This window comes from Hipposideros armiger, unplaced genomic scaffold (genome assembly GCF_001890085.2).
Source record: "Hipposideros armiger isolate ML-2016 unplaced genomic scaffold, ASM189008v1 scaffold_23, whole genome shotgun sequence".
Classification (NCBI taxonomy): domain Eukaryota; kingdom Metazoa; phylum Chordata; class Mammalia; order Chiroptera; family Hipposideridae; genus Hipposideros; species Hipposideros armiger.
The window spans coordinates 6,901,545-6,927,136 of record NW_017731373.1 but is presented as its reverse complement, the minus strand read 5'-3'; the positions used below and the strand labels follow the sequence as shown (position 1 = coordinate 6,927,136).

The window sequence follows — 25,592 nt, the reverse complement described above, 5'->3', positions numbered from 1 at the left end:
AGGATACTACTAGAAAAAAAAAAAAAAAAATGTTGAATTTTTGGTCAAATACTTTTTCTGCAACTGCTGATAAGATCATGTAGTTTTTCTTGATAAGTCTATTAATGTGGTCCATTATATTAATTACCAAATGTTGAACCAGCTTTATATTCCCAAGATAAACTCTATATGGTTGTGATGTATTACTTTTTATGTATTATTGGATTAGGTTTGCATATACATTCCTCAGTGATATTGGTCTGTAGTTTTCTTATACTATTTTTGTATGGTTTCAATATAAAGGTAATATTGCCCTCATATAATGAGTTGGGAAATGATGATACTTTTCAATTTTCTAAAGAGATTGTGAAGAATTGGTGGAATCTCTCCATTAAATGTTTGATAACATATTCCAGTGAAACAACCTGGAATAGTTTTTCCCTTTTGGTAGTTTTTTTTTAACTATAAGCTCACCTTCTTTAATAGAGGACTATCCAGGTTATCTACTTATTGAATTATTTTTGGAAATTAGTATTTGTCAAGAAATTGATCCATTGCATTTATGTCATCTTATTAATGTGGACAGATTGGTTTGAGTTGTCCTTTATTATCATGTTGATGTCTGCAGAGTCAGTAGTGATAACTTCCCTTTCAATCCTGGTATTAGTAATTTTTCCCTTTCCTTTTTTTGCTTTGTCAATCTGGCTAGAAACTTATCAATTTTATTGATATTTTGAAGAACTAGATTTTGGTTTGAATGATTTTCTCTATTGTTTTTCTACTTTCAATTTCATTGATTGCTACTCTTGATTAGTTTCTTTTTTTTTTTTAATAAAGATTTTATTGGGGAATTGGGGGAGGGAACAGCATTGGAGAATCAGGGAAAGGGACAGACAAGTTACTGTCCTTTCAGTTCTTAGTCTAGTTGTGGAGGACATCGCTTTACTGGCCCTTGTTGGTATTATCATTGCATTCTTCCCGGCTGAGGCAGATGGGTCGTCAGCCATTGGACGGCCGCCCACAGGAGCTCACAGCAGCTCACAGCTACTGGCTGCTCACACTGGCTGCCGGCCACTCACGGTAGGTTACGGCAGCCCACTGCAGCCCCACTGCAGCCTACACCGTTCCCAGTTACTCACAGCAGCCCAGCTCCAGGTTGAGCTGTTGTTCACCATCTTAGCTGTAGAGGGCGCAGGGTCACTGGCCCATGTGGGATCCAAACCGGCGGCCCTGCTGCTCAGAGCTCCTGCTCCCAAGCCAACTCTTAACCAATGAGCCACTCGCCAGCCCTTGATTAGTTTCTAATCAAGGTTTCTTTTTCTAGTTTAGGTTTAGGTTTCTTTTTCTAGTTTGTTAGGTGGAGACTTAAATGATTAATTTGCGTCCTTTGTTTCTTTGTAATATAAATATTTTATGCTATAAATGTCTCTCTAAGCACTGATTTATACCCAGACTCCTCAGAGATATCTATCAGCTTAATAGACTATTTACATAATCACTATGGATAGAACGTTTTGACATTAAATTTCTTTTACTGATCAATGTTTTTCTTCCAATTCTGAAATACTTTTCAGATAAACAATAGGAAATACTATTTGTTTTCAATGTTCAGAATTGCTATTACTCTTATTTGAATATTAAATGCTTAAAATCAACATTAAAAAACTAGATACTTAAAGCACTTAACAATTTTTACCTGAAACTTCAGTTTGCTTTCTCCTCCTTCCCGGTCTCTTTTATGCATATTCACCATTAAGGCTTCATAACAATCCTTCCAATAAAGTGCCATGTTCTCCTGACCATCATAAAATGTATGGGCTTCATACTGCTTCATATAAGGTACAATCTTATTTAAAAAACAATATATGTATATATAATTTAATATATACTTCTATAAAAAATAATTTATTAGAAAAATCTCACTCAAAAAAGATAAAACTTACATATTTTCCAATGTAAACTTGCCATTCATTTGAGCTGCAATATTCTTGAAAATCTTCAAAGAATGAGGAGCTACCATTGGTAAAAGGTAATGAAGGCAGGTGCAAAGCCATGAAAAGAAGCTCATAAATTTTGGAAACCACGGTACGGACAAGGGGAATCAGAAATGAATAGATTTCTGTCTGTTCCTTGATTGATTGACTTAGAACATGTTCCAGCTTCCCTAAAATATAACATGCTTCCAGCTGATTTTCAATCACTTTGGTCTGAAGAAGGGTGTTGAGCTTAGCTGATGCCATTGCACAAACCTGGAGAAAACAGGTGAGAAAGAGCAGAATGAAGCAGACATTTAGTGACAGCAGAAGTTCTTTGGCTCTTATTGAAGTTGTTGTTGTTGTTGTTTTTTAACAAATTATAGAAGTAACACATGTTTAATTTGAAATATACAGAAAAGTCGTGGTGGATAATTAATCACCCCAACATCCATCCCACTCCTTCTTATAGTCTGCAAGGATAGGGGGATGATTCCATCTCTAGTTCCAATAGGTCCAAAAGGTTATAAATAAGCCTAACTGTGTGTCAACCCCTTGCCACACTGACTGGTTTAGGTAACTCATTTTTCAGTCAACTCACGTCATTGTCACAGGGATGCATTCAGGGTTAGCCTTATTAGTGCAAGTTCAGGACATTTATATAATCACTGTCAAGAACTATGAAGGATCTCAGAATTTACCTTACCACCAAGCTAACAAGTTAGCCTACCATAGTTTCATAGATACTAGGAGAAGACATGAGACCCCTGGGTCAGAGACAAAAATCTACGGCATCAGCAATAGCCAGAACATCAGCATTTACTGTGATTTCCCAAATTGCAATCCCCATTGTGAGAGATGAACAGGACTAGATGATGCCTGCACACACAGTGGTTGCATTACAGGAGAGGAACCCCGAGCATAGGAAACCCAAATCTTTTATATTGGCAGTAAGCATGCCTGAACTTTTCCTGGGAAGAAGACATTATTATTATTATACTGGACAGTAAAACAAACCTGCAGTGCTATAAGAACAGCAAATAAATATAATGGAAACCTTGAGTGAATCATGATTTAAAAACTCATCATAACTATGGAATTTTCAACTATACAAGCCAATAAATCTTAACTAAGTTAGTTTGAGTTGATATTTTTGTTAATTGGATGCAAAAACATTCTGGCACATAAAGGACAAGTACATAGGAGACCCAAGTCCTTGACAAAACAAATCTAATTACCCTTAAAGTTTCCAAAGAAAATACATATTCCAGACACAAACCCATACAAAGTTATACTCTGTATTACAATTAAGCTTTGGCCTTAAACTCCAACATACAAAGGCAAATTAGGTCACAAAGGGGCCTCCTTTGATCTAGGCTAGACAAAGATCTAAGCCTTAAAACCATAGCAGAACAAATGATATAAAGTGCCTCCTTCTCCTTTAATTCTACATCCCAATTTTGGATCTTAATTTTTAAAATAAACAAAAGAGAAAAAAAATAAAGTATTAGAATATGACATCACTTCAAGAACGCATCTGTGCCAAAAGCTGGCCTGAACTGTATGCACAGGTCTTTGCAGCCAAGACAACAAAGGAGAGACCACAGGCACTGTTTCCATGCAAGCCTGAAAGCAGCAAACAGTTTTGGGGGAAACAATATCTATAACAGAGCAAAACCTTAACTTTTCTACTTTTAACTTTAGCTTCTACTAATGAAGCTTCTCTATCCTCCTCAGGTTTTCTCCAAATTCCTTCACTTTAGTCTTTGAATCTGAATAAAACAGATTAATTCTAACAGAGGCCAACAAATGTAAGAAAAAAAGTAATATATTTTCTCAAATTCTAGGAAATATCAATACTAATTCTGGTTTCTTTGCTAAGTGTTTTTTAAAATACTGTTTATTAAAAAACAGAACATTCAGTGCTTTGCTTTTAACTTAGTATCATGGTATTAAATAAACTATGTTTATTTAAAAGTAATAAACACGTTTAATGAATACAAATAATTTACTTGACCACTTCCTGAATTTTGGATACAAACACACACTACACACACATAAATATGATAGCCCCTCACCCCATCATGAAGAGTACTGTATTAGGGTCACCTGAGAAAATACAAAAAATACTGAGGCCCTAGTTCCCCCTTTCTGATTTAATTACTATGGCAATGCCCTACAAAGGTATTTATAAAAAGCTCCTCTAGGAGATTCCATGTGCAGCCAGTGATGAGAATCACCATTGGTGGAGCTAAGACAATGGGAGGAGTAGGGACCCAGACAAAATGGAGGCCATATACTGCATCTAAATCAATGCAGCATATCTAAACAACCACCCAGTCCCACTTTAGAGACAACCTGGGAAATCTTGGCGTTTATGTAAAATTTCCTAATACTTAAATACTGACGATTAGCTAATACGTATATGCCAAACAAAAGAAGTTTGCTAGCCAGATTCATTTTGCAGGCAGCTCTGTTTAAATCTCTTCAAGGAAAGAGGTTCCTTTCCTAGCTTTTACCATGCACAACCTCAAGGATATATGTTTTTGTTTCTGAAAGAATGAAATTAAACAACTAGCTAGTGAAATATGTTTTAGATCACTGATTACTGGTAGATAGGATCATTCTTATCTGTAGGTGTGAGCTCATTTAACTAGTATTTAGAGAGCCCTACTACAGGACGGGCACTGGATATTTAACGTTGAACAAATTAAACAGACATTTTATTTAGTGAAATTTCATCAAGGAGAAAAACACCAAGGGTGACTATAAGTAGAACAAAATAGAGTCCAAATATCTAGAATAAAAAATAAATAACTATCCAGTATGTTGGCTGCAACTGCTTTAACAGCCATCAGGCTAATGTTGATGAAAAAACCAAAACAGCTATCCTCATTCTACTTCTAGGTAGAGGGAAGAAGAATACTACAATGAACATCTGTGTAAAAAGATCATTGGTATTTTACATTACTACCTTAGCTTCGGAGTAGAATTACTAAACGAAGAGTATAATCATTTCTTTTAAAGTTCTTAGCTTAAATATTTTCAAATTGCATTTGAAAGGCTGTACAATTCAAACTTCCACTATCCATGTATCACAATGCCCATTTTCTTGTTTAGCTTTTCAGCATTGTTTTCTATAATGAAAATGTGTTACTTTTAAGATTATGAAAAAACTATATTTAAAAAGTTACTAACATGGGGAAATGAGTTTGATATAATTGTGAGAAAGAAAAAACACAAAATCATCAAAAGATAGGATTTCAATCATCTGAAAAAATATATGCACAGAAAAAATATTAAAATATTGACATTTTCTTTTAAGCTATGAGATGATGAATGAGTTATTTTTTCTTTATGTTTTTGTGTATTTTCCACAATAAGCATGTGTTACTTTTATGATTAGAAAAAAAATATCTGTTGAAAAGTATGACCTTCTTAAAATGGAGCAATCTTATGGAATTTTAAACTCTTCAGGCTCTTATCAACATTATAGCAAATTTATGTATATTAGAAACTATTTTCACCCAGACTCCCTTAACTGTAAGTACTTAAAATTCCAATATCAAAGGAAAATAAAAACATCTAGGTAAATAGCTATGGGATACATGTCATGGCTAATCCAGCCCTGGTAATCATTAAGTATCCAATGTAAATATAATGAGAATAGACTAAAATTCACATGCTTAAGTATTTTTAATTTAAAATAGAAATAATAAATATTCCTTGGGTCCATATTTTGTTTCTCTTTATTTTGGAAACCTAGCACAATGCTAATATTTGGTAGGTATTCAGTAAGTGTTTGATGAATGAAACAATATAAAATAGAATGTTAAAACTGGATTAGTAAATTAGTAAAGTAACAAAAAAGATTCTGAAAGGAATAACTTAAAAAATAATTTTTCTAAAAATGCAAGCCCTAAACTGCACACATATAAATAGTCTACGCAAGCAGGACAGCTCCTCGCTGCACTAAATATAGATGATATGAGTAATGCCTTCTAATATAAGCTATGTATAAATTCTTTAAAAGGAAATTTTAAAATTATACTGAGTCATAAATATCAGGAAGAAATAATTAGCTGCCTCTTAAGCTTTTTTCTAATCTCACAAAACTGGAACTAGAATGAATTCATAGATATTTTTGGAATAAAAAATTATAATACTGAAAACTTATTATCATTTACTTATCACACAAATAATTCCTATGCTGCAAGCAAGTATAGAAAATAATATAAAAGAATTGACAAACCTGCAAATTACCCCTTCCAATAAATCCTAGAAGCAACTGGATTTGAATTTGAGAGAGTTTTACCCATACTGCATCTTCTGAATACCAAACTGACAGACAGTCAAGGAGCATCATCATATCCTCTAAAAGCTATCACAAAAGAAAAATTAAAAAAGAAATCAGTTCTTTAATCTACTGATGAGTTTTCCCCACAGTTCTTTAATCTACTGATGATGAGTTTTCCCCATAGTAATCCAAGTTATAAATATTTCAAAACTAGTTCAGTGTACAATTCGTAAAAGCCAAAAGAATTATCCTAGTAACAGCTAACAAAATCTGTGACTATCACATTATCCATGATTTATTGCATCTGATTAAATATTAATGCTCTGCTATGTTCATTGCAGCATTAGTCACAGTGGTGAAGACATGGAAACAACCAAAGTGTCCTTCAATAGATGATTAGATAAAGATGTGGTACATATATACAGTGGAATATTACTCAGCCATAAGAAAAGATGAAATACTGCCATTTGCAACAACATGGAGGGATCTTAAGATTATTATGCTAAGCGAAACAAGTCAGACACAAAAAGTTGAGAACCATATGATTTCATTCATATGTTGAATATAAAACTGAAAGCAACAAATGAACAAGACAAACAACCAAAAACTCATAGACATAGACAACAGTTTAGAGGTTTCTAGAGGTTAAAGGGGGAGAGGGAGAGGTAAAAAAGGGTAAAGGGGGTTGAATATATGGTGATGGAAGGAGATTTGAGTGGTGAACACACAATGCAATATATAGATGATGTATTATTATATTACAGAACTGTACAGTTAAAACCTGTATAATTTTATTAACCAATGTCACCCCAATAAATTTAATAATAAAGAAGTATATATCTAAAAAGGGGTACAAAATTTCTTTATTTATTAAATAAAGTCTTTCATTGCCACAGAAATAATTTCAAAGAGATATTACTGCACCTTCTCAGTCCACATGTTTGAATTAACTAGTCCCTCTGACTGCAGAAAGTCCTGTATGATCAGCATGAGTCGGAAGGCATTTTCAGCAGTTACTGGATTAGTTTTTGCTTCTCTGTTTTCTGTGACTGCCCATTCTAACATCTTCTGCAGCAAACTAAGTATAAAATAAAGACCTTGTAAAACCATTTTAAGTTTGGAAAAATAGGATATGAAAAAAAGAACAGTTATTTATTAATAGGATTGTATCTCCAAAGATACACTCTTACTGCCAGGTATCATAAAATATTTGGATAGAATTTTAAAACAATGAAGCAACATTTTAATCTTTGAAGTATCTATTTTTAATATACCTGTTGACTATAAAAAAGCTATGAAACTAATTCACATTCCAGTCTCCATGAGATAACTTAATGTTTCTTTAAAGCTGAAATTGGAAAGGTTAGAAAAGAAAGCTTCATTATGCCTTACAGTGGGTCTAATCTGTGGAAAAACAAAGAAGTAATTCTCTCCTACTGTGCTATTATTACAATGTTCTATCATATACAGGGAACTCAATGCTTTACAAAAGTAATTTTCATGAAAACACTATTCCTTTCCCTTAGCATGGAAACACTCAAATTTGGACAAGACTGTAAAACACAACACACCAATTGCAGAAAACAATTTAAACAACAAGAATATATAATCACTTAAAACTCAAATTAATTTAAGATTTAAATCTCTTCACATTAAAGTTAGTTTTGGATTTCTCTCCAGATACCACTTGAATGGCAACAGATAGAAAAGGGGCCAAGCACAAAGTTTCTCCTTTTCTCTCTCTCTACCCATTGAACACTGAATAAATGTTTAATTAACAAATATTATTTTAGACTCCTACCCACTCCAAAAGGAAAGGGGAAGTCACCAAGTGAATGCTTACATTAGTTTTATCTCATCTGATGGTCGAAGCAGCTCACTGGATGTTCCTGATTTAGTTAGTGCCGAAAACACTTGTCCCCGTTCAATCCAGGTATCATCATCAGACTTTTCTAGTCCTTTACACATTATATAGTTCAAAATATCTGTCAGCAATTGAAGAAGATCCTCCTCACATTTCTATTAAAAATATAAATATTAAATCATTGGAGGGAGTGTTAAAAGCACATAATAAGGTCTATAACATATACTGATTGTAATCCTTTAACATATTATTAAAGTACCTAGATGAACCTGGAACTTTACTAAGTAGGTCCTAGAGATACAAGGATGAGTAAGACTCTGGCTTTGCTTGCAAGACATTCACAATTTAGTAACTTATAGGCTTCTAACAACACGAATAAGAAATTGTTAACAATTACACATTTCGAAAGATTAGAAGTATAAAATAGACATATAAAAATAAAAACAGCTTTTATGGACTTATTTGGACAAATAAGTAATTTACCTCTTGGCTTTCAAGTAAAGAGAAGTCATCACTAAAGCCTGTATCACTTGTGATGCTGCTTTCTCTGTCAGACTGCACAGAAAATGGCTTAGTAGACTCTATTGGGGATGGCGTGCTAGGCAAGCTGTCTGGCATTTGAGTTCCACTATCACTCAGTTCACATGAATCAATTCCACTCAGATCTAAACTCAAATGTGAAGGGTTATTGTGCCAAAATTCTTCTTGATTCTCTGATTTGAAAGACAATTCTCCCACAGAGCTATCTTCTTGAAATAATGGTGTGTTTGAATCTAGAGAGTGTCTGTCCTCCAAGCTCCACTGATCTGAAGACACGTTAGCTGAGGCAAAAGAGTTGATTTTTTCATCATCTGTCTTTTCATCGAAGTTCCTCTTAGTGTCTTCAGCTGATATATTTTTATCATTGTCTTTCGCTAAGACAGCCCTATTGTGCTTATGAACAGTATTTCCATTTTCAAAATCTACTTTTAAAAAAAGCTTAACTAAAGTGTCTTGCCAACCCACTTGTTGAGATATTTGATGTGCTGCATCTGGCTGGGACTGTAAAATCTGTAAAATCTGTAAGGAAATTAAGAACACAAAAATTCGTCAAAATTTACACAGTACTTTATATCAAAAACAATTTCTCTTCAGTTATTTTATTGACAAAAGAACTTAATGAGAAACTTTCGGAGGGTATATTTTAAAAGATTATGTTTTTAACTGGATTAGAAATTATTAGGAGAGCAGACACTGTGATTATAATTAATCTGCATAAAACTCATTGTGCAGAGTAAGGATGTACTCCAATATTTGCTAAAAGATAAAAAAAAGGAAAAAAAGATAAATGACCCTCCACATGTCAACACACTTATGCTATTAATTTAATTTAGTCAGAGAGAAAACATAAATAGAAGAGATATTTAAGATATAATAAAGTTATATCCACTTAATACTTTCCATGAGTATCACATTTGTTCAGCAAATACTGAACATCTATTGGGTTGTCAGAAAAGTCATGACGTATTTTTTCTGTTTTTCATTGCAAAAATGCGTCATGACTTTTCCGACAACCCAACTATGTGCAACAGTTCTGGCACTAGGGTTAGGGGAGTAAACAGGACACACAAGACACTTTAATAGAATCTAAATGCCCCAAGAATAATGCTTTCCCATTTCATTTTTTTTTCCAGGCAAAGTCAATGGTTGCCTTTACAAAACCATTTTTTCTATTAACTCTATATTGTACAAACAAAACACAAACTAAACTTTAATCCCCAAAACTAATTCCAATAAGATAGATGGATGCTGCTGTTTAGCAAGAATAAGAAACTAAAATTAAAGAGTACACACTGACATGGCAATGTGTATGATCTCCACTATACAACTGACTTCACATTTCTTTAGAATAAAAACAAGGTCTCAAACACTGTCAGAAATTCAGTTAAGATCTTTAACACAAAGCCAATAAACTTTTATGCAGATGAAAAGAACTTTGGCTCCCAGTGTTAAAAGTATCTCATCTATCAGAATTTCTAACTGTGACAAGTTTCATAGCAGGAGATGAATAATGTTGGTAGGGACTTCAACATTATTAATACACTGATGCTGACATAGAAAGTAATGAGTCACAATAACATAAGAAGTTTCTTTCTTCACTAATACTATCAATCAGTGAGCTCCCATTACTCCACAGGTGCAGAATACCAATTCTTTTTCCTTCCAGATTAAGCTTTGCTTGACAAAGAAACTTTTCGGGATTTCATTACTTTCAATTTTACATAAAATAAGACATATTATTATTTTTAATATACAAATAATGGATAAAAACGAGGCTGCACTGAAAGCTGTTTCTAATTGCACATTGAAAGGAAAGGATCCATTTACATGGGCTGCTTCAAGGACAACAGAATGTAAAATGTGAATACCCTTTGACACAGCAATTCTATTTCATGGATTACGTACTACAGATGGATTACCACAAATGGATAAAGACATATGTAAAAAAAAAATGTTCTTCACAGTAGTTTACTGACATGGAGAAAGAGGAAACAACCTAAATTCCATCAACAAAGATGGATAGCCAAAAAACTTAAAAACTATGCGGTCATTAAAGTGAAAGATATATATGCATATTTACTGATTGAAAAATGCTGTGACACAATTAGTAAGTAAATATTAATACAAAAGAAAAGCAGGAAACACATTAAATGCTATACAGGTCAGTGGTTACCACTGGAGGTGAAAGAAGGTTATAATCAGGAAGAAGTATGGGGGAAAACTAATTGTTGCCCTAGATAAAGGTTAATGGGTACACTGCAGGCAAAGCATTGCTGGACTATTCATAAACAAATTAAATAAAATTCTTTCCACAAAGTTCAGAAGATTCAGAAATTCTCAAATATGGTATATGAATTAGAAATGGTCATAATCATTGCAGTTATTAATTTTAAAAAAACCTCTTCTCTGGTAATAAACTTGACTCCGGAAAAGGCCTATTCCCAGGAGCCCATGTAGGGCTAAGAAGAACAAATTCATATGCTGATTGCTTGTGAGTACATGAAGCTAACTGACCTCAAAAAAAGGAAACTATTCATAAAATTATGTCATTTATAAAATAACAGATATTAAAACTTATATCTGGTGCAAAACACTCAAAGTTATTCACAGTCTAACGATACCGCTATTTTGAAGTATATCTAAAAAGTTTACTAACCTTTCTGCAGATGACTGCTCTGACATTTATATGTGTTCTGTGAGATATATATACCACAGATAACAGATCTTTGAAGTTAATAGCAGGATCTATGGTGGGAAAAAAACAAAAAGTTAAAAACAAATTCCAGAGATAACCAAAGCAAGAATTGTAGGTAATAGTTACATAAACGCTAAAGTAATTGTTTCACTTTTATTTTTTTGCTGTCAACAACAGATGCCCTCTATTTTTTTCCAGCTTTATTGAGATATAATTGACATAAAACACTGTATAAGCTTAAGGTGTACAATATGATGATTTAATACACATTTATACTGTAAAATGATTACCATAATAAGGTCTGTTAACATATCCATCAATTCACAGTTACCATTTTTCTTTTTGTGGTGAGACAATTTAACATCTGCTCTCTTACCAACTTTCAAGTATACAATTCAGTATTGTTAACTATAGTTACCATGTTGTACATTAGATCCCCAAACTTATTCATCTTATAATTAAAAGTTTGCACCCTTTGACCACCTTCACCTACTTCCCCCACACCCCTGACCCTGGTAACCACCAATCTACTCTCTTTCTGAGTCTAACTTTTTGGATTTCACGTGTAAATGAGACCCTAACAGTATGTGTCCTTCTCTATCTCTGACTTATTTCACTTAGCAGAATGCTTTCCAGGTTCTTCCATGATGTTGCAAATGGCAAGATTTCCTTATTTTTTATGGTTAACATTCCAGTGTGTGTGTGTTTACACACACACACACACACACACACACACACACACACACCCCTTCTTTATCCATTCACCCATGAACGGACACTTAGGTTGTTTCTATGTCTTGTCTATCGTGAATGATGGTGCCAAAAACATGAGGGTGCAGACCTCTTCGAGATAGTAATTTCATTTCCTTTGGATATACATGCAGTAGTGGGATTGTTGGATCATATGGGAATTCTATTTTTAATTTTCTGAGGAACCTCCATACCCTTTTCCACAGTGACTGTACCAATTTACAATCCCATCAACAGTGCACATGGGTTCCCTTTTCTCCACATCTTCGCCAGCACTTATTTCGTCTTATTTATAGTAGCCATTCTAATAGGTATGAAGTGGTATCTCATGGCTTTGATTTGCATTTCCCTGACAATTAAGGATGATAAGCATCTTTTCATGAACCTATTCGCCATTTGGATGTTTTCTTTGGAAAAATATCTATTCAGGTCCTTTACTCATTTTTGTTTTTTTGTTTGTTTTTTATATTGAGTTGTATGCTTTCCTTATATATTTTGGATACTAAAACTCCTTATTAGATACTGATTTGCAAATGTTTTCTCCTACTTTGTAGGTTGCCTTTTTATTTTGTTGGTCATTTCTTTTGCTGTGCAGAAGCTTTTTAATTTGCTATAATCCCACTTGTTTATTTTGACTTTTTTGCTCGTGCTTTTGGTATCATACCCAAAATAAAACCACCAAGATAAATGTCATGGAGCTTTTTCCCTATGTTTTCTTCTAGTAGTTTTATGGCTACAGTCTTACATTTAAATTTTTAATTCATTTGAGTTAATTTTTGTGAGTAGTGTAAGATAAGAGGTCGTTTTTATTCTTTAGCATATGGATCCCCAGTTTTCCTGACTCCATTTATTGAAAAGACTATATTATCACCATTGAGTATTCCTGGATCTATTGTCAAATATTAGCTGACTGTATATATGTAGGTTCACTTCCAGGCTTGATTCTGTTTCATTGGTCGTGTGTCTGTTTTTACGCCCACAGCATACTGTTTTGATTACTATAGCTTTGTAGTATAGTTTAAACTCAGAAAGAGTGATGCCTTCAGGTTTCTTCTTTTTTCTCAAATTCTTTCTCAAAGAAAGAACTGTTGGTAATAGTTATATAAATGCTGAAATGATTTTGATTTTAAATACAAAGTATAGATATGTTCAAATTTTACAAAAACAATAGGTTTAGAATCTATACCTATTCTATAGTAAACCCTAAATAACTATTCTTTTCTTTTGGTTGCCTGATCATACTGTCCATACTGCTTGGTACTTATACTATTATTTATTTTTTTATGTACATGTTTTGTCTTATCAACAAGATGGTAAACCACTCAAGACAGAGACTTATACCTTTCTGAACCCTCAGCATCTGTTATAATTCTACAGTTTGTAGTATGCACTAAAAAAAGGTTTATAAAACAAAGAATATCTGAAATTAGTTTTAATTTTGTCTTTAAGAATTTGAGCTCCATAAAGAAAAATGATATACTATTTTATACATATTTTCTCTAGTGTCCTTTTCTTGTTATACAGACTGAATTATTTACTAATCACTCGGTCAATAAACATTTACTGAGGGCCTACTAAGTAAGGTATTGTGTTTTGTCCTAGGGAGACATAACAAAGGTACATAAGAAACAATACCTAAGGAAAGCCCTGCTGAGTCAAATAACAGGTAATTTAAAAAGCAACCTGAGTAAGGAGGGAAAAAGAGCCTTCAGGAAAAAAAGTATTGAGAACCATCAAATAGAATTACACAACTATGAAGAACATTTCTTAAAATTTATCAGCATTATCGCCGTAGTCATACCTGTATTTATGATTTGATTGGTGAGGTTTTTAATGAGAGAAGTATTAACAGGTGATTCACTGATAAGGAGTCCCAACCCTGAGTAGCCAACTTCTCTGAGTCGAATACGTTGTTTGCTTCGTTCATAGACATTCGTGCATTTCAACATTTGTTCCATAACCTGGTCACAATAATAATATAGTCTTCTCAATATAGAGAACTAAGAACAGTCAGGTTAGTATTGAATAAAATAGTAGTGTAAGATGTTTATGGGGCATAATTTTATTCCTTAAGTATATAAAAAAATAATAATCCAGCACTAATAAGGAGCACTCTGTATCACACTGTCATTAAAAAGTGGATTTAAAAATAAATTGGACTGAAACACACATAATTAATATGTTAAAAACTGTAATTTACATGTATTTCTTGGCAGATGAAAGAAATAATTTAAGATTTTCTTTTAACGGCTCAGGCATAGACGGAAACAAATCCTATAGCTTGCAAGAGAAACAAACAAAGGCGTGTTCTGAAAGAGAACAAAGATACTTCTACATCAATTTAGTAATCCATTTATGTAAGTTATCAAACTAATTTTCAATAACAAGAAAACATTTTCTGAAGCAACCCATCCATGTGCTAAAATGGGAGAATGAATTAGTAACTCCATACTTCTTGTAGTGAGATCAACATTCTTCAAAGTGAGATACTGAAACCCTATATGGAAAGGGTAATCTTGACAAACTAATATGAACAATCCTTCCAGAACATTTTTGAAGAAATAACATTTAATTTCCATAAAGGAACAGTTGTTTGGGCAGATGTTTTAAAGAGTGGCCTCAGGAGTCACCATGACCAATACTCAAGAGAGACTAGGCCAGACCATTTTTAATGCATCTTTGTTTTCCAAAGTTTAAGGATTTCAAACAGGTATTCCAAACATGACCTCATAAGTAGACTTCATAATGTAACACTAATGATGTAAAAGGAAACAACTGTTGTATGGCAATTAGGCATAATGAACAGGCGAACAAATCATGAAAAAAAATGTATTTGGCAGAAATACAAGGTGTGATAAAAAAATACAGTGAATGTTTAAATTTTAAAAAATTTATTACAGTAAAAGAAATATTGCCATTAATCCCCCTCAAAATATAACCCTTATCCCATCGTTCCTGCCACTTTCTGAAGCAGCTCTGAAAGTCATCTTTCATGAGTGTCTTTAGTTGCGCTGTTGTGGCTACCTCGATGTCCTAAATCATTTTGACTTTGGGGAAGAGCCAGAAGTTGCATGGTGACAGATCCAGTGAATAAGGTGGATGAGGACACACTGTAATGTTTTTATTTGACAGAAATTTTCGTATACCAGAAGCAATGTGTGACACAGAGCGTTGTGTCGTGATGGAGAATGATTAAGAGTACACTTTAAAAGACACCTTCTCTCAACCATAGCTCACACCCGACTGCACTGAACAAGTTGAAGCTTGTCACACACAGTTACTAAGGTTTGATGCACTGCTTCCTGTATTGAAGATTCCTGTCTTTCTGCTTGATGGCACTCAGCAGCAGCATTCACTGTAGTTTTGATCACAACGAAAAGGCTCCAAGTCACACAATGCTTCTGATACAGCAATTTCTGTCAAATAAAAACGTTATGGTGTGTTGTTTGACAGATCCACCTTATTCACTTAATCTGGCACCATGTGAATTCTGAATCTTCCCCAAAGTCAAAATGCTTCAAGACAATGAGGCAGCCACGACTGCACAACTAAAGACACTCACAAAAGAGGACTTCCAGAACTGCTTCAGAAGGTGCAAGAATGATGAGATAAGTGTGTTTGAAGCAAGGAGGGGTATACTGAGGGGGATTAATGGTAATGTGTCTTTTACTGTAATAATTTTTTTAAATTTAAACATTCACCATATTGGTTGATCACACCTCGTATGTCTGACTCCTTTTAGTTAACCTAAAAAAAGGTGGAGTGGGTGGCTTCAGGCAATGTTTGAAGTTTTGGATATTCTGGATGGTTTAATAAAGTATGTTCTATATCCTTTGACAAGCTACAAATTTTTCTGCCTCAGTTTCATCATCTATAAAATGGGGATAATATTCACTTCATAAAGTTGTTGTGAGTACTAAGTAAGCTAGTATATGAAAAGTGTTTAGTGCCTCACAAATAGTGGGTGCTACATAAGGCTAGTTATTGATCTGCCATGTAGATCCATCATAAGTCAAAAGGCAGATGAGAGGTTTTATATTAAGGATGGTACGACAAAGTACATTTTCCACTGAAATGATTACAATATAATTAGCTTTTTAATATGCAAACAAAAACAAGAAAAATATGTCAAAACAAATTTGACAATTTAAAATTAGATAGATATGATAAAAGAATTTACATTCACAAAATGGCTATGTTCCAAGTAAATTCATATACCCACAAATGCCCAAAAATAGAGACATTTAAGAAATGTTTATACCTTAAAAATGATTTCTCTTAGTTGGTCAGAATACTTCTGATTTAAGAGCATGGCATACAGTATGTCAGCATTTCCTGGTTCAAACAGCAGTAAGAAAAGTTGACCTCTAGTTGGGCTGGTATGTAGGAGACTTAAGAGTATATCCAAAATTCCAAAGAGCTTTTAAAATTAAACAACACAAAACAAAAAAACCACACTCACATACAGAAGCAGAAATAAAATCATAAACCACAAGGTTATTTAACTGAATACTACAAACCCTAATGTTCTACCTTAACTGAATTATCTGATGTCTTCTGAACCCTGTATTTCCCTCCATTATGCTCTTGGCTTATTCTGTCTACTTTTGTGTTTCTTCTCACTACCATATTTACCTGCTTTGTCCATATAAAAAGCCATCTCTTCCATTAAGCCTTTCCTGGTCTCCTAACATATAATACTCTCCTATGAAAACCTCACAGGGCTTTGTACCTCTCTTATAGATGTTATCATATTCTTTTTTGTTTCATAATAATTTATAAACCTCTCTTATCCAACCATGTATCCATTAGGCCAAAATAATGATAATTCATTCAATGTTATAAATGTACAATGTCTAGTATTATTCTATGTATAAAGTAAGTTTTCAATAAATAATTCTTTGATTGAACTGACCAAGAAAAATGTCATTGGCAATAAATCTTAACAAGTGACAGTACAACTACCATGAAATAAAATGGCTACTCATTATTCTAACGAGCTTTTGAAGTAGGCCAAACTTATAGGGAAATAGCTGAAGTTAACTCATCTATAAACAGCAATTACAAAGTCACGTAAACACTGAACAGACAATGAATATTTCATGATAGAGGGAACAATATGTGAGTTAACATAAATTAAGGCTGCTCAATTTGGTATTGAGAGTGATATATAGAAAGAGAAAAGAAGCAGCAGTAATTACACCTGGGTTCTAGTCTCAGGTTTATCAGCTGTTTGACTTTTTAAGTTAAGTCACCTAATCTCTCTGAACATCTACTTCCAAATATGCAAATGAGAGGATTAATTACCAGTCTGTATATTTTATACCAGGGGTTCTCAAATTCTACCATGCACCAGAATCACCTGGAGGGTTTGATTCAGCAGTATAATTGCATTTCTAAAAAGTCCCAGGTAAAGCTGGTCAGGAATGATACACTGAAGACCACTGTTTTAAAACGTAGTTCTGAGGTATAAATGAATAATGTGCATTAGAGTATTTAAAAATAGGAAAAACATTTATAATTTACTCTTTATGCAAAATTTTTATGAACCTATGCTAAGATTCATGTTAGAAATCTGCCAAGTAACTTTGATGATAGGTAAACATACATTATGTGGCCTATAAAAATAGGCTTCAGAATTGCCAAAGAAATTATTTTCACATACTACTTCCTAATTCATTAAAGTATTTTACTACATTGCTATCTAGTTCGTTAAACTTTCAGTTAGAAGATAAAACTTACTTCTTTAACTATATAATATTATATGTGACACTATAAACATTTTACTCTTAAAATATGTTTATTATACATGTATAAGTTTATAACAAGATGATATAGCAACTTAAATGTTAAAAAGAAAAAACAGACTTATGTCGGGCATAATACCTGTTCTTCTTCATTAATAGCAGCTATGAAACCCATAATACTTTGTATCTCTTCATGAGTTCCACCTTTGCACAGAAAATATTTAATTAGTCCATACAAGGAAGTCCTTATTGTTCGAATATCATCTACAGACAGCTCACTATATTTACAATCACTCCTGAAAGAGAAAGTAAAAGTGCAAGAATAGAAATTTAAAATGTTTATATTTTAATATAAACTTTTAAAACTTTTTTATATAAAAGACTTCATAGTTTACAAATGATGTATATATGTAATTATTAGAAGTCATGATATAATGTCATTAACCACTGTTACCCCTAATAAATTTAATAAAAAAAAGAATTCCTGGTATCTTTGGTTTCTTTTTCTATTTAAAAAGTTAAGGAAAATTTTTCGAAATGAGGAGTTTCAATGACAAAGATATAAATTGTTAAAACGGCTTATATTTATGCAACACTCACTATGTGGCAGACAGTTCTAAGTGCTTTATATATTATTAACTCATTTATTTTAATCCTCAAAGCAACCACAGGATGTCACAGTTTCATTATCTCCTCGTCACAGGCCAGAAAACTTAAGCGCAGAAAAGTTGAGTAAGTTATCTATAGCTAGACAGCTAATGAAACACAAGATTCAAACCCAATGTATATGATCCATTGTTCATCATTTTAACCTCCACACTTTCCTACCTCGCTGAAGTTAAGCAATATTAGAATTGTTGTAAATAAACAATCTAGATGTTCCGATCAAGTAGCAGGCAGAAAACAGTATCAAACTGAGAAGGTGTAAGGACATCATACCCATAATAAATCCTAAGCACATCTAGGAGAAACTGCACACCATACTTCTTTCGGAAAACTCTCCTGCTGTCTCTGATGATGGTGGAAAGATACTGTATATGACCTAAAACAGAAAGTTCACTCTTAAAATGATATACCTAAAATCAAGTTACACATGTAGTTATACATTGCTAAAACAACTATAAAATTTTATCAACAGCCTGCTCTCACCGATTCGAAAGGGAAAATCTCCACGGTTCCAAATACGAAAGTCAAAGAGTAAATACTGATACATTTGTTGTAGGAGCTGCATATTCTTCTCTAATGATACTTGTTCAATTAGTAATTGAATTGCCATCAATACATTAACATCCATCAAGGTGCTTGGCACCTGAAATCCAAACAGAAGAGAGGTCTGTAAAGTTCAGTTTAAATAATTGTCATTAAGCTATAATTTATTCAGCACATCTAAATATAAAATGATTAGAAAAATATAAACAACTTAAACATTAATTTTTCTGAAGTAATGCTAGAATATATTTCCCTAATATCATAGTCCTAAAACAGAGTGTTAAATTGATCAAATAGCCCAAATACCAAAGCTAACAAACAAGGTCCTGTATTTCAAAGATTATACAGTGTTATTATGTAAGATAAGTAATTGTGTAAAGTGATTCAACAGAAATTTTTAAGGTGGTTATATATACACACATATATGAAAATAGAAGTCTGTAAATTCCACTTGTAAAATAAATTATATCCAATAACACAACTTAAGCTATAATAGAATAATTAAAAAAATACATATTTACTTATTAAGAAGAAAGAACCCCAAACTAACTGCTAATTACAATCATCAGCCATTCCTATATTATGTTAGACTAGCTCACCTTCTGAAGTAAGGCACCAAGAGTGGAAACTCCATGGGAGTGAATAAGATTGTCCTGGTTAATAGGATGTCTTTGAATAAAGTGTTTCATAATCAATATAAATGTCGCAACTAAATTTCTCTCTAGTCTTGACTCTGTGGAATTGTGAACATGTTATTATCGTAAGTAATCACTTTTATATCACATTTTCTATATCACAATGCATATTGTAACACAAAGAATTTGGCTAAGGAATTAGCCTCCAATGGTCACTTGTAGAACATACATATTGGAAAAAGCAGCAATTGCATATTGTATACTTATATGCACATGTAAATATTTTCTCCACCATATTTAACAATGTTGTCATATTTCCACTAAGAGTACAAACTACAGATAATCAAGAGTAAACCCAACATATTAAGTTTTCTGACCACAGTATTATGAACTTCCTGAACTACATTAGTAAAATTAGGGATGGGCTGCTTCAGCTACAAATGGTTAAGTTTCTTCCTAATGATAGTAAGACATTTTAATCTATTTTTCAATTAATTCTCAAATTTCTCAATGACTATTTTGAATTAATTTCATCTTAATACCTGATGCCTTTGTGGAGGTCAGTAAGACCCAATCTCCTTCTACAGGTGTCATCGATTCAGAAACTGTTCTTTCATTCATTCCTTCAGGAATCTGTCCTTCACTGAAGTGGCTGATTTGTTCCAATAGAGGAAAGAGTGCATTCAATCCACCTATGCAGTTTATGATGTCCTGAAAAAGAAAATTACAATTTTTTAATCTTATGAAACATGGGCAATTTTTCATTTACTATCTACACAGCATGTAAGAAGTTATAATTTACTAAATCTTTAGGCAATGTATAGGATAGTCTAAGCTAAAGCACCCTTGTTATGGACATATGCTTTAAAGACCAGACTCAGGAGACACCATAATCAATACTCAAGGGAGAGAAGGCCAGGCCATTTTTATCATACCTTTGTTTTCCAAAGCTTGGAAATTTCAAACATAGGCAAATCTAAACATGACCCCATAAGGTGACTTTATAATGTAACACTAATGGTGTAAGAGGAAACTGTCACAAGGTAATTAGGCATAATGAACAGGAGAATAAATCATGGGAAAAAAAATGTATCTGGTAACAGAAATATGATTGACTCCTCTACTTTAACAAAAAAGGTGGAGTGGGTAGCTTCAACCAAAGTTCAAAGTGACTATTTTGGATAGCATAACCAAATATATTCAAAACCCTTTCACATGTTATTAATGTTTCTTCTCTGTCTGTTTCATCATCTGTAAAATGAGGATAATATTAATTCCCACTTTATAAAGTTGTTATAAAGATTAAGTAAGCTAATAAATGAAAAGAGCCTAGTACCTGGCATACAGTGAGTGCTACATAAGATTAGTTATTATTAACTGCTACAATGTTCTGAACTGTCATGTAGACCCCGCTTAAGTTTATAAATAACCTCTTCATATTCTTTGCCTGTTTTTCACATTGATTTTTAAGAGTTTTATGTAGTAAATAAATTAGCTTTTTATAGATGGCAAGTATTTTTTTCCCAATTGTCTTTTCACTTAACTTTTTTGTCTTTGATTTTGCTGCAATATAAAAATGCAATCGTCTTTTTTCTTAATAATTCTGTTCTTTTTGATTTCCACATAGCTGTAACTCAAGGTAATGAAGACTGCTTTGATTTTCAAGTATAATGTATGACGTAACTAATCACTTTTCAATATATAAGTAATAAGTAGAACTAGCCTTGGAAAACCAATCTCACAAGTGATAGCAAAAGTTAACTCATGAATTGGCAAACACATCATAAATCTTACTATTCTAACAGATAAGAATACGTGTTCTTCTCTCAAAGTCAAAGAGAAAGAAGTTTTATACCACACGAATAACATGAGATGAATACTAACTGATGGATTCGTTTTTATATAGGCTGAATTATCTTAATGATTTCTGCTCCACTGAAATAATAAGCATATTTAATTGGTGTTAAGTGACTAGAAGATAAAAGTGATTTTGGGTTTTTTTGCTGATTTACCAGCAAGTTCCCTATAGCTATCTCTTATATTTCTTTTGATTTTCCTAAGCTATAATTTCTATTTAAGATATCTTTTAAGAAAACAGTAGTATATTTTAGAAATAGGATAAAATCTCTGACTTTCATATTAGCCCAAATAGTATTTACTAATTTAATAACTCAGTTGACAATATTACTGCATATCCCTGTGCCAGGCACTGGTGAAAAAAGGGGTGGTCCCTCCTTTGAAGTTCTTAAGGACTACTGGAGAATCAAGCAAGCAAATAGTCACTAATCACAATAGTAAGTGAAATGATAAAGTGCTTCAGACACCCATGACCAGAGCAGTTAACTCAGTCTTAGAAAGTAAATACAGGCCTCTAGATAAAAGCAAAGACATTATGTCCAGTTGAGACAAAAATATGAGGCACATAAAAAAAGCAGACAAGATATCCTAGTTAGAGGGGGATATGAGGAAGAGGAAAAATCACTCCTTAACCTCAAGAAGAAAGATCTGAGTTCATTTAAAGCTGATTTACAGGAGACTATAGACAGGGAAAAGTGTGTAATTCAGGAGAAAAGGGATAATCAATGAAGTTTCTGAGAAGGTTAGAAGGAGTTGAAATCTGCCACATAGTTTTAGGGATTAAATACCTTAAAAAGTGGAGCAATTAACTAAGGCAGTATATTTTTCTCATGAAAAGCATTAAACTCATGGCATAGTTATAAAAACTATGTTTCAGTACATAGTTTTAAGCAAATTCCAGTCATTCAACTACTTATTCTTCCTTCAACTGTGTATCTTGCCTACAAAGAACCTGGTGATGCTTAAAAGATTAAACTCTTCTAAAGGATCCATAAACTAACATATGTTGTCCTTCATTTATCATAACTTACCTTAATGTCCCAGTTCACTACTTTGTTTCCTGTTAACCGTCCATGCAAACAATTAGTAGATAAATCAAGACAGATTGAATTTTTGCAAGCCTAAGAATAAAAGAAAAATATAGCAAACAACTAAGCATAAGGAAGACAAAACACAACTCTATATATGGAACATTTCACCGCATACTTAAAAAGTATATAGTATAGACAGTGATAAGATGCCTACAATATTAAGTTTAGTATTACTATTCTCTGTCTCTAAAAAATCAGGGACTAGCTTCTAAAGTACTCACTCATCAAACAGCAGGTCACTGCTGCTTGTCATCTGTTCTTCACCAATCACATAGTTTAAAATATTTTCTCTTTTAAGCCAATATATGCAAGCAGATTTTTGACTTTTTAAAAAATTCAACAATTTATTCCCATTAGTACTTTCCCAGGCACAATTTCATGATATACATAAAATGTGTGACTAAAGTATGAGATACAGAAATCACAGAACAGAAAAATATATTACAGTACAAAAATCCAATCACAGACATAAGACACTATTTTCCTCATGTTACTGACAATTCTAGTTATATTCAGATTAAGAGCTTAGTCTGCGTCTGCAACTCTAGAAATTGTTATGTTAACTTCAAAAAAGGTTTATAAAGTGGGTAACTTCATTCACTCACTGAATTTACAGATTGAAGCATCCCTGAATTTACTCCCCATTCCAAAAATAAATAAAGATACCTAAAAATATTAGCACAGATGACGTGGCTGTTTTATCCTCTCAAGGCAACTGAGAAATTTTGCTTTAATAAAACAAATGCAAACTGAGTTTACATTTAACTCAATGTAAACTATATTAGTCTAAGAGACAGAAATGTCTTTCTCCTGTTACTACCTTAGTGAGTACTTGTGTATCTATGACCTAATCTCTTAATGGTTTGGATGCCTCCAGTCTCCTATCCCTCTAATCCAACTTTCACACTGCAGCTTGAGACCTTCTTCTAAAATGCAAACCCGATTATATTACTTTATTGCTTAAAATCCTATCCAATGCCTGGCACAAGAGATTTGCTATGATCCGGCCTCTACTTGTCCTCTAATCTCATCTCTGGCCATCTACTCCTGTTTAGTGCCCTGCACCCAAATACACACAGAACCCAGGTTTAGTCTATATATGTTGTGCTTTGCACATCCTCTCTCATCTTTGCCTCTTAAAACACAAATCAAACCATCTTTTCTATGCTATTTAACCTCTGGAAGAACAAACCACTCTTCCTTTGTGTCCACACTATATTTTGTGCATAATTCCAACACAGAGATATTGTATAGTGGCTAAGGATCTGCATTAAACAGGCTGTCAATTAACTAGAAGTATTAGGCTAGGCAAGTTACTAATCTTCATTCAGTTTCAGGACACTAGAGTTTAGAAAAGATACAGATAATACCATATACCCCTCAGAGCTTTAGTGAAGATTGAGAAACAATATATGTGAAGCATTTAGTTTAGTGGCAGCTAAACTAAACAATGCAATAATGGCAGCTAAAAAACAAAAAATGCTCATAAAATTATACTGCACTTATTATTTTTTAAAGATTTTATTGGGGAATTGGGGGAGGGGAACAGACAAGTTGCTGTCCTTTTGTTCTTCAGTCTAGTTGTGGAGGACGTTGCTTCACTGGCCCATGTTGGTATTATCATTGCACTCTTCCCAGGTGAGGCAGTCGCTCGCCGGCCACTGGACGGCCGCTCACAGCAGCTCACGCCCGCTGCCGGCCAGCCCCACTGCAACCTATGCCATTGCTGGCGACTCACACCAGCCCAGCTCCAGGTTGAGCTGTTGTTCACCATCTTAGCTGTAGAGGGCGCAGCATCACTGGCCCACATGTGGGATCTGAACCAGGGCCCTGCTGCTCAGCGCTGGTGTCCCAAGTCAACTCCTAACCAACGTGACACTCGGCTGGCCCTGCACTTATTTTTCTTATGTACTTATTTTACTTTAGATTTTTAAGCTTCTTAAAGCCAGAGGCTTTAATTTATTCACCTTTGTATCCTAAAAGTTCAAACAACTCTTGGCATAGAGAAGACACTCCAAAAATTTTTAACAAATGGATGGTTAAACACTTCCTAAAAATAAGTACAAAAATGAAAAACCGTTGACTGTCAAAAAATCCTCTATAGCAGCTTTTCCCAAACTAGTATTTGTTACTAAGTGAAATAAAAACTAAAATGTGTTCTATGTTCAAATAACTGGTGAAAAAGTAGGATAAAACAAAAGTAAACTAGTTTCTTTATAAGAGGATTTTTCAAAAGTGTTATCATTAATCTCTAAGAGGTATATACCAAATGCAACATCCCCTCAAACTTATTTAACCACAGAACACTAGTATCATCATATATATAGCCATTTCAAGAAATATCCTCCACTAAACTGTTTTATTGTATATATTTGTCATGCTGGGTTTCTTGAGGAAAAACAATAATGGCTATTTTTTTACCAAACTTTTAAAATAGTCTTTTATTTTATAATTTATTTAGATTTACAGAAAATCATTTACAGAAATGTTTGGGTAGATAGTACAAAATTCCCATATACCTCCAACACAGTTTTTTCAGATAATGTTAGTATCTTACATTAGTATGGTACATTTGTTATTATTAAGGAACCAGCATTGCTACATGAATTACAGAAATTTTACTCCCAGTAGTAAAAATTTAACCTTAATTTTTCAAAGTTACTTTGAAAAAAGAATATAGCAACCATCATGCAAAAAAGACCCAGTTACCAATTGCATGTCTAAGCATATAATATACCAAATATAGTAGTGAGATTAAATATAATTAATTCCTATCGATCTATACTAGTTATAATAAAAATAAGTATAAGATATAGTCCCTGCCAAGAAATAACTTAAAAATCTACTTTGGTTAACAAACATGTATCTTTGGAAAAAAGTTAGTGTTACAAAAAGGAAACAAACAAAAAACAGAAGACTCAAGAGACATTACAACCAATGCAATGCACAAGCCTC

The 25,592-nt window shown here is 33.2% G+C and overlaps 1 protein-coding gene across 1 annotated transcript in view; it reads right to left on the bottom strand.

The window, feature by feature from the left end:
• NBEAL1 (neurobeachin like 1) overlaps positions 1-25,592 on the bottom strand; it is a 172,243-nt gene that overhangs the window by 76,256 nt on the left and 70,395 nt on the right. The window contains exons 19-33 of the mRNA XM_019635618.1: positions 22,578-22,667; positions 20,232-20,400; positions 19,654-19,787; positions 18,995-19,154; positions 18,785-18,887; positions 17,985-18,141; positions 16,360-16,518; positions 13,900-14,059; positions 11,310-11,398; positions 8,597-9,172; positions 8,093-8,268; positions 7,174-7,327; positions 6,205-6,333; positions 1,923-2,228; positions 1,676-1,825 (exon numbers count right to left, since the gene is read on the bottom strand). Of these exons, the coding sequence (XP_019491163.1) occupies positions 1,676-1,825; positions 1,923-2,228; positions 6,205-6,333; positions 7,174-7,327; positions 8,093-8,268; positions 8,597-9,172; positions 11,310-11,398; positions 13,900-14,059; positions 16,360-16,518; positions 17,985-18,141; positions 18,785-18,887; positions 18,995-19,154; positions 19,654-19,787; positions 20,232-20,400; positions 22,578-22,667 (2,712 nt within the window). The remainder of the gene's footprint in view (positions 1-1,675; positions 1,826-1,922; positions 2,229-6,204; positions 6,334-7,173; positions 7,328-8,092; positions 8,269-8,596; positions 9,173-11,309; positions 11,399-13,899; positions 14,060-16,359; positions 16,519-17,984; positions 18,142-18,784; positions 18,888-18,994; positions 19,155-19,653; positions 19,788-20,231; positions 20,401-22,577; positions 22,668-25,592) is intronic.